Source organism: Chlamydotis macqueenii, chromosome 1, assembly GCF_036417535.1.
Source record: "Chlamydotis macqueenii isolate bChlMac1 chromosome 1, bChlMac1.mat, whole genome shotgun sequence".
In the NCBI taxonomy this organism is placed as follows: domain Eukaryota; kingdom Metazoa; phylum Chordata; class Aves; order Otidiformes; family Otididae; genus Chlamydotis; species Chlamydotis macqueenii.
In genome coordinates this window covers 117,685,361-117,694,213 of record NC_141556.1, presented here as the reverse complement: position 1 = coordinate 117,694,213, position 8,853 = coordinate 117,685,361, and the positions used below count along the sequence as shown (strand labels likewise).

At 38.4% G+C, this 8,853-nt stretch overlaps 1 protein-coding gene across 1 annotated transcript in view; it reads right to left on the bottom strand.

The window, feature by feature from the left end:
- Positions 1-568: 568 nt before the first annotated feature.
- The window catches only part of MORC3 (MORC family CW-type zinc finger 3), a 29,338-nt gene continuing 21,053 nt past the window's right edge, over positions 569-8,853 (bottom strand). The window contains exons 14-17 of the mRNA XM_086765222.1: positions 8,374-8,561; positions 6,959-7,787; positions 6,333-6,496; positions 569-3,090 (exon numbers count right to left, since the gene is read on the bottom strand). Of these exons, the coding sequence (XP_086621348.1) occupies positions 2,937-3,090; positions 6,333-6,496; positions 6,959-7,787; positions 8,374-8,561 (1,335 nt within the window). The 3' untranslated portion in view covers positions 569-2,936. The remainder of the gene's footprint in view (positions 3,091-6,332; positions 6,497-6,958; positions 7,788-8,373; positions 8,562-8,853) is intronic.

Here is an 8,853-nt window from a genome sequence, read left to right as displayed (position 1 = left end):
CATCTCCAGACCAGGTGCAACCCTTTCCACAACACCTTGCACACTGCTGTCTCTTACTGGTTTTTAAAAGGCGCTGATGATAAACTACTCGTCAGGGAAGAATGGTCTGCCTCAGCCACATAAGAGCCACAAAAATATCTGAAAGAACTTGAGTCTCTCATGCTGGGGAACTGATCAACTAGCCTAAATATAAAATTTCACAAGGAGAGCTGACCTGAGCTGATCCAACTACCGTCACCGGAAGAGGTAGGTGGTCTCGCCTGCCTGCTTTTACCTTTGTGTTCCTGTCACTTTTGCCTTAGTACTGCAAAGACAACAGGTCACTAACAAGGACTTGAAAAACAGTTTTATCCCAAATCCTATTAGAGTAGCAGTCTTGTAATTGGGTAACAAAATTCTCTGTACAAAACCAACTCCCTGAGGAAGCACAGACAGCTGGTTTGGGGTTCAGTTAGGATGCCCACCTGGACATTTGAGGTGCTTGGTGTGCCCAGGTCTTCAGCTCAAAACCAGACTGAGCCAGCTTTCTCACAAGACCAAGTACTTAAAATAAGCCAGAAAATTCAGCCATTCTGCATAGTATTTATTTATAAACAAACACATTGCATTTGATCACATACAAGTTTTGATCCTGCAAACTTAGATTTATATATTTAAATTTTCTAAAAAAAATACATTTTAACAAGTAAATAAAAATCATTTCCATTTCCATTCCAAAACCATTTCCACTGTTCGCCAAAGTGTAAATGTACAGTGTAAACTCGCCATTTTTAATACAGACATATGCTATATTTTGCTAGTTGTCTATAAGAAATTCAACTACAGAGTCTGATGAAACATAATAAATAATGATTAAGAAATGGAAAACTACACACCAACAAATGGAAAATATAAACTTTTTAAAAGTCATACAGTTATATTACAGCCACCTCTTCAAAAATCAAACATTCAATTTATCCATTATAAAGTACAACAGTATTGCATTACCCTTATTGGCATATTAGAATAGATAGCATCTTAAAATTGAAATACTGTGCATTGAAAGAAACTGACTGAACTACAACTAAAAGGAACATAATCTAATTAAATGAGGACAGTAGCAGGGCAAAGGCCAAAAGTGTTGGCTTTATTAAAAAAAAAAAAAGACACTTCCTAGGAATTAACATATTGAACACTATTTCATGATTTTTTAAAAATTTTTTTTTAATCTTTTTTAAAAGCAAGAACCATTTTTCTTGATCACTGTTTGGATTACAAATACCATCATAGAGTAAAAGGTGGATTTGCTGTCTTTGCCACCCTTCTTCTCATTCCTGATGACTTCAAAAAACCCAACCACACAATTGGCTGAGGATAGTGCCACCATTTTAACAGCAATTTCTCTCGGTACCATTTCTTCCAGGAAGTTTTTGCATGAGCATTAGAACATAGAACTAGTGGCTTAAGAGTCACTGTAAAACATCTACCAAAAAGAGGAAAAGAGGGACTCCCCTAACTTGCCTTTAATAAAAGGTGTTTAAGTTAGCGTAAACAAGCTATATTTGAACATTTTCAGCTTTAGCTCTCTGCAGTTGTTAACACCACAGAGAAGGAAACATGCCTCCTTTTCAAAGTACTTCCATTCAACTAGTTAGTCAAGGATTTAGTAGTCTGACCCATTCGTACTCCGCACGGTACACTCTCATAGGAAGGTAAGTTTCAGAGACGAATCTGAGCACCTTGCATCTCAGCCTGAAAGACTCCAAGGCAGACTATCTTTTTAATACTGCAACAATTTGGTTTTTGAGATAATATATATAAGCATTTGTACACATGACAGAACCTCTATGTCAGTCCTGTTCAGCACCAGGCTTCCCTGAAAAAAAAAAAGGCCTTCAGGCCTTGATGCAGAGCAGAAGTTGCCCAGGAATCCTACCTAGCCTTAAGCATGCCACTCCAGCTTGTTCCCTCCAATGGTCCATCAGGATGCTTCCCGTTCCACCAGCTGCCTTTGACTTGGAAAAAAGTAGGCAAGAACTGTGTGTGAAATCTGACCATTGAAGTCACGTACTGGTACATACCTGGACTTGTGAACCAGTACTGCTGTGTTCAAATGGGAACTATAGGGTAGAACTGCAGATGCCTCTGCACTGAACATACAGACAGGTTCTTGGATGTAGGAAACAACAATCAAGGAGCAAGTGCAGCACACAAACAGGCATGTGGTTTCCATCACTAAAAAGGCTGAAACATCCTAGCCATATCCCATGGAGTTGTTTATGCTACAAAACTACATACAGATACCGTTCTTTAGTGACATTAAAAAATCCAAAAGGGAGTCAAAGATCATCAGTTTTCAGGATAAAACCCTCAAAGAATTTTTCTCCTTTTGGTAGTAAAGCACAAATATTACCCATATGGCCAAAATGTTAATCTACTAGTTACATTTCTATCACATTAATGCAACACAATATTTCTAACAGCAATGAAACAATACTGTAGTATACAACAGCACTACTAAGGTTTGCTCTCAGAAGGAAATCAAGGAAGGTTCTTTTTTGCATTTTTAATATATTCCACTACTTAGATTTTAGAAGAGGAAATAACTGCAAGTATTAATGCTTTTATAAGATCAAAAATCCAGAAAAAGCTTTTGCAGAAATGTATTAAGATTCCTAATAAAAATATTTGCAAATTTAATTACAAATACATTTTTTTAAAGCAAAATCCTTAATTAAGTACATCAGGGTTGGTCAATATTGACAATGTTCCTTTAGGAGGAAAGTGAAGATAACACCCACTGCGTCTGTGGGAACATCTAACCGCAGAGAGTATATACACTTAGTTTGATCAAACTATGTCAAATATATAAAGTGAAGAAGCGGTACATGTAATTTTTAACCTACATAAAGGTTACAACGGAAGATCAAGTACGAGTCTGCTAAAATCTTAAGATACTAAGTACTACTGATCTCATGCATTTGTTGTACAACTTGTCCTAAAATTTCATCTACTACATCAACATCATAATTTACTTGCTGCAAGTCTAGATCAGGCACGATTGTAGCCAGAAGCTGTCCAACATTCACTCGAAGAGACCGTAGTTTCAGGCTGTGAAGAAATAATGAGATATGATCAGATGTAGATGAAGTTTTATGTTCAAATACACAGTACTTTATTTAACAAAGCTGGAGCAGTACTCTCTACTGGAAAGGCTCTGTACATGACTTCAACAAACCAACAAAAACCTGATTTAGTTAAAGCTGCATCAAGGTAATTTTCAAAATCTGCCAGTTTTTCAAAGCTGAGCCTCTTTAGTTTTAATTTTGAAGGTGTACGTTCCCTTAGTTTCAAGCAAATACTAAGGGCTAAACTGAATTCTGCCTTTTCCAAAGCAGATCAGAAATATTTCTGAATGCTTCTGTTTAAGTCACCAAATAAGCACTAGCACAATCCTTTACCCCACAACACATTTCTCAAAACATTATTAAACCTCAGTATTTTTATACACTTAGAGGTACAAACTACTACCACCTATGGGAACAAAAGAAGAGAAAAAGAAGAGAAAGGAAGAGAAGGCAAGAAAGGGTAGTCTGTCCAAAAGCTTTCAAATACAAAGTGGGAATAAGGTAAGAGTTATAGTAGAGGGAAAATGCTATGCCGCCTCTTTTTGCTTTCTTTCCTGGATCTCCTTGCTCTGTCCTGTTCCTGATCAAATTGCTTCCAAATCACCCACCCTTTCTCTTGACCATTTCCTTCTACCATCAGTTCTTTATCACCTCTAGCAGCTGGTCTTCACAGAGCCATAATATCCCAACAGGACTTGTGGTGGAAGTTACTTACAAGTAAGTAACTTAGCTAAGTCTTTTAGGAAGCACAAGTCAGATGCTATAAGAAGAAAATTAAATGCTGGCAGATAAAGGGGAGATTTAACAACAGGAAAAAAATAATATTGAAAGGGGTCTCTGGAAATCATCCAGTCCATGCTCCACTCTCCCCCCCGACCCCCCTTCAAAGCAAGGCTAACTCAGATCAGGTTGCTTAGGACCTTCTTGTGTTTAGAAAAATCTCCAAAGGTGGAGATTCCACAGTCTCCCTGGGTCCCCTTTTCAGGGTTTGACCACCCTCACCACGAACACTTTTCTTCTCTGATATTTAAACAGAATTTCCCTTGTTGCAGCTTGTGCCTATTGGCTCTCATCCTACCACTGTGCTCATGAAGAGAGGCTGGCTTCATCTTTTCTACGCCCTCTCATTAGGCAGCAGAAGAGAGCAATAGGATTTCAAGGTAACCCTCCCTTCATAAGGATATTTCCCTCACCTTCCCCTTCTATATCAGCTGCTCCAGGCCCCTACCCATCTTGGTGGCCCTTCAGTAGACTTGCTCCAATATGCCAGTGTCATTCATATACTAGAAAGCCCAAAACTGGACACAATACTCCATGCTTGGTTTCACAGTGCCCAAGAGTAAGGAAGAATCACTTCCCTCAAACTGCTGACTGAACTCTTAGCAATACATAGCTCAGTAGGCACTGAGCTTTCCCACCACAAGAGTGCACTGCTGACTCACATTCAACTTTCAGTCCACCAGCAGCACAGGCCATTTCTTCAGAGCTGCTTTCCTGAGTAATCTCCAGCTTTTTCAACCGTGTGGGCTATTTTCCAACACAGGTGCAGAACTTTGCAGTTGCCTTTGTTGAATTTCCAGGAGGTTTCAGCCCATTTCTCAAATTTTTCAAGGTCCCTCAACAGCAGCCCTACTCTCCCGAGTATCAACGGTTCCCTCCAATTTCATGTCATCATGAATCATTGAGTTAATTTTTCTCCGTCATCTAGGCGATTAATGAATGTATTAACCATTACTGGCCTCCATGTTGATCCATGAGCTCAGCAGTCTGGCTGATTTTACAACCCACCTCCTAGTCTACCTATCCAAATCATACCTCGTATACTTCACTGTCATGATATTATGGCTCCCCATGTTGAAAGCTTTGCTAAAATTAAGGCCCACGGAGCTGGTCATCTCACTGTAAAAGGCAACGTGGCTGCAAAGGCATGATTTGCCCTCAGTAAAATCCATGCCGGTTGTTCCTAATTACCTTGACTACAATGGGGCTTCCAGTTAGATTTGCTCCATGGTCTTCCCAGGGAGTGAGGCTACACTGACCAGCCTGTAGTTCAGATCTTTCTTTCTGCCTGTCCTAAATATGGGCATGACAATTGCCTTTTTCCAGGCATCATGAATGTTGACTGCCACAGCCTTTTGGAGGTATCATTGCAAGGCCAACTCCATCAACTGGCAAGCTCCCTCTGATACATCTCATCTGGACCCATGGACTTGTATATGTCAAATTTGCTTAAATGGTCCCTTAATTCAGACACCTTTTATTACAGGTAATGCTTTTCTCCCTAAGATTACCACTTGGCTCAGGGACCTGGGTGGCCCAAGGGAAGACCTTACCAGTAAAAAACAAGGTAAAGAAGATAATGAGTACCTCAGTAATTTGTGCCTCACAGAGCTCATGTCTTTTGCTACTAAGCACTTGCTCCACTCAGCAGCAGGCCCACATTTTTCTTAGTTCACCTGTTGCTGCTACTGGGCTTACAGAAGCCCTTCTGGCTGCCCTTCACAGGCCTTGGCAGTTTTAACTCCAGCTGAGCTCTGGCTTTCAATTCCATCCTACATGCCCAGGCAGTGTGCCTATATTCCTGCTGGACTGCTCCTCCCTGCTTCCATCTGGTATGCATACTTCTTTTGTGTGTTTGCTATTTCTATTAACCAAGAGCTGCAAGCTCTCTATTTCTAAGTTTAAACCCTTGTTTAGTTCAAAGATACACTCTGGACACAACCCGGTTCCATAGGATTGGTCTGCAGCAAGAAGTTCTTACAGGAAAGGTAAGTTTCAAAATCAAACTCAAACTCTTTTCAGTAGAGTACTACTGATCCAAGACAGAAAAATAAAATATAGAAGTGAAGTTCATCTGCCCAGCATAAGGTAATGATCATCCTCTTTCCTGCCTCCTTTCTCTCTCCTTGTTCTGCAAGTCATGTCTAGAAATTATTTAACATTTTTGGTATTTTAAGAAGTACCATTATGGCATTCTGTTGTGCAATGGCCAACCCTGCTCACACAAATACCCAAATCGTAAAAAAAAAAAAAAAAAAAAAAAAAAAAAAACCACTTGATAAAAAAATGTTATGGAGTTAGGAGTCACAAGAGGCAGTAGAAAAGAATTCCAAGCACCACATTTTATTATATGATTATCAGACATAACCATTGTCAAGACGTTTCAGATACAATCAGCCAGCCAAAATCTTGCTTGAAATAGTCTAGAAAGAACAAAACTGATACCTTTCTCCATCAGAAAAATTTACAGAGTCTTCTACATTACTGGTGGTAGAATCATTTGCATGTGCTACTGCTTGTGGAATTGAAGCTTTTAACTGTGCGATTTCTGCTTTGAGTTCTTCACAGTGGCAGGCAATTTGATTTTTTTCCACTTCTAGTAGTTCAATCTGACAAGAAATTTAAAAAATAATTTTATATATCAAATAAAACTGTGGTGGATTAAAATGAAGACAACTTATACAAATGTAAACCATTTAACTTTGTTGACTGCTTTTAATTAACTTCTTAGTGAGATTTTAAGATATGACAACCTAGATAAACTGTTTTCAAGTAGCCAACTGTCAGCTGAACCACTGTATGTGTGCTCCCTCTAAGCCTGCTCAGTCTCTCTTCTCTTGCAGTCACAGCCACCCAGGGCCTTGCAATCTCTCTCAAGTTTGCTTATTTCTCTCTATAGAAGCAAAAACCCAAAAGCTCCTGGGCTAATTTAGTATTTCTTCCCTCTTTTAGGTGGCTTGATTGGTTAGTGGACCGAACTATACAACACATTGTGTACTAGAACCACCCATTAAGAAGCTAAAACAATTTAATTGTTAAAACAGTTATTTCCTTCAAATAAACAAACTTACCTCACTTTTATATCTATCTCTCTCAACGCTGCACTCGTCCAGTTGCCTGAAAACATTATCCAGTTGCACAGCAATTTCATCTATCTCACTCTTATTTTCACCATCAGCACACTTGCTGCATTCAGTTTTTAAGTTCTGCAGGGTACTGCATTGTTCCTTTAGTTTTGCTATTTCTTCTAAGGCCTGTTCATAGAGAGTGCTCACTTCCAACAAACGTCTTTCATGAACATTTTCTTCTTCCAGTGAAGAAATTGTCTCAGTCGACTGATGGCACATTTCTTTTTTTACATACTTATTATTCAATTCTAAAATCCTCTGTTCCAGTGTTTCTACTTGTTTGGTTAATACTTCACATTTGGTTTGGTACATTTCTTTTTCTTTGTTTAACAATTGCAGCTGATTTTTCAGTTCATTTCCAAGATCCACAGATTCCTTGGAAACATCATTAACACTGTGCTGTTTAGTTTCCATCTCTGCCGTGGGAACTGGAATAGCGGTGTCATCTTCCGCCTCTTCCTTTTTAACAACTAAGCTTAGGAGCTCTGTCTGTGTCGCTGAGCTCAATTGTTCACTTTTTGATTCTGAAGTAGCTGCACTGCAATGTTCTCCGACATTGCAGTTTTCTGTCTGCTTCTCCTCTTGATCCAAATTCACACATTCAGTTTTTACTACAGGAACATCAGAATCTGCTGAAGGTTTTGGAGTACTGCTCTCCTCTAAAATAATGACATCTTCATCATTATCATTATGGTTGCTGAATGTTTTGTCATTTAATCGAGATGTCTTTAAAGACACGGGTGTCGTGCAACTAGGTGTCTTCCGTTTAAGGCTGAGAAGCAAAATATTAAACTGATTATTGTATTGCTCAAATACCACAAAGTCATTTGTTTCAAACAATGTTTAATATTTCTATAAGCACTATTAAAAACTACCACTCAGTAACTAGAAAGGGATGTCTCCCTGCATAGTATTTTAAGATCTGTAGCCAGAGCAAATACTTTTTCTGTAAAAACAAGTGGCTGACATCCACATGCTAAATTATTACTTTCACATATTGCTTTGAAACAGACTCAGTATTTGTGGGAACTCCCGTCCTGCACCCATTCCTTAACCAACAGAGTTTAAGGAAAACATACTGCAGAGTGTGGTTAACAGAATACAGTCTTTTCCTAAACTGACAAACCACTAAGCAATTTTCCTTGTCAGTGCACAATATTTTTTGCTGCATTCATTTTTGTGCTTGACAAGGTTTCTGGATACCTTTAATCAACTGGCTGCTTCTTACACTCCCAAAAGTGACATACGATTTTCAACAGCTATCACCTGAATATGGTACTACACCCACACCATCATTTTGATTAACAAGTTATTAATTTAGAAATAAGTAGGAATCTACTTTGTACAGGTTCACTAACCTGTTAACAGAATCAGAATGAGGTGAAGATACTGATCTGTTTGAAATAAGCAGAGGTCTTCTGACAGAAGCATTTGATTTTTCCGGTAAGAGCGATCTTGGAACAGTTTCTTTTCCACTTGCAGCTGAGAATGTTTTGAAGTCTTTACTTGAAGAAACAGGTATTTTTAAAAACATTTCATTATTGATCTATAAGATAATATTAGTTAAGAATGAAAAGAAACAGACATTAGTAGATTCTTCAGAATAGCTTTAAAGCAGTTCTCCTAACTATCTGCCAACATCTATAATTCTGGCTGACATTTCTTATGTATGTACAATACTTTACTTTTAGACATTACTTTTGTACTTGCGTAAAAGTAATAGCAGAAAAACTAATACAGTGAAGTAAATAGGTTACAACAGCACATGCAAAATATCTTCTCCAGAAATGGTGTGATCTTAGATTAGCACTTTACTTTGAAAGCAACTTAAGCTAAAT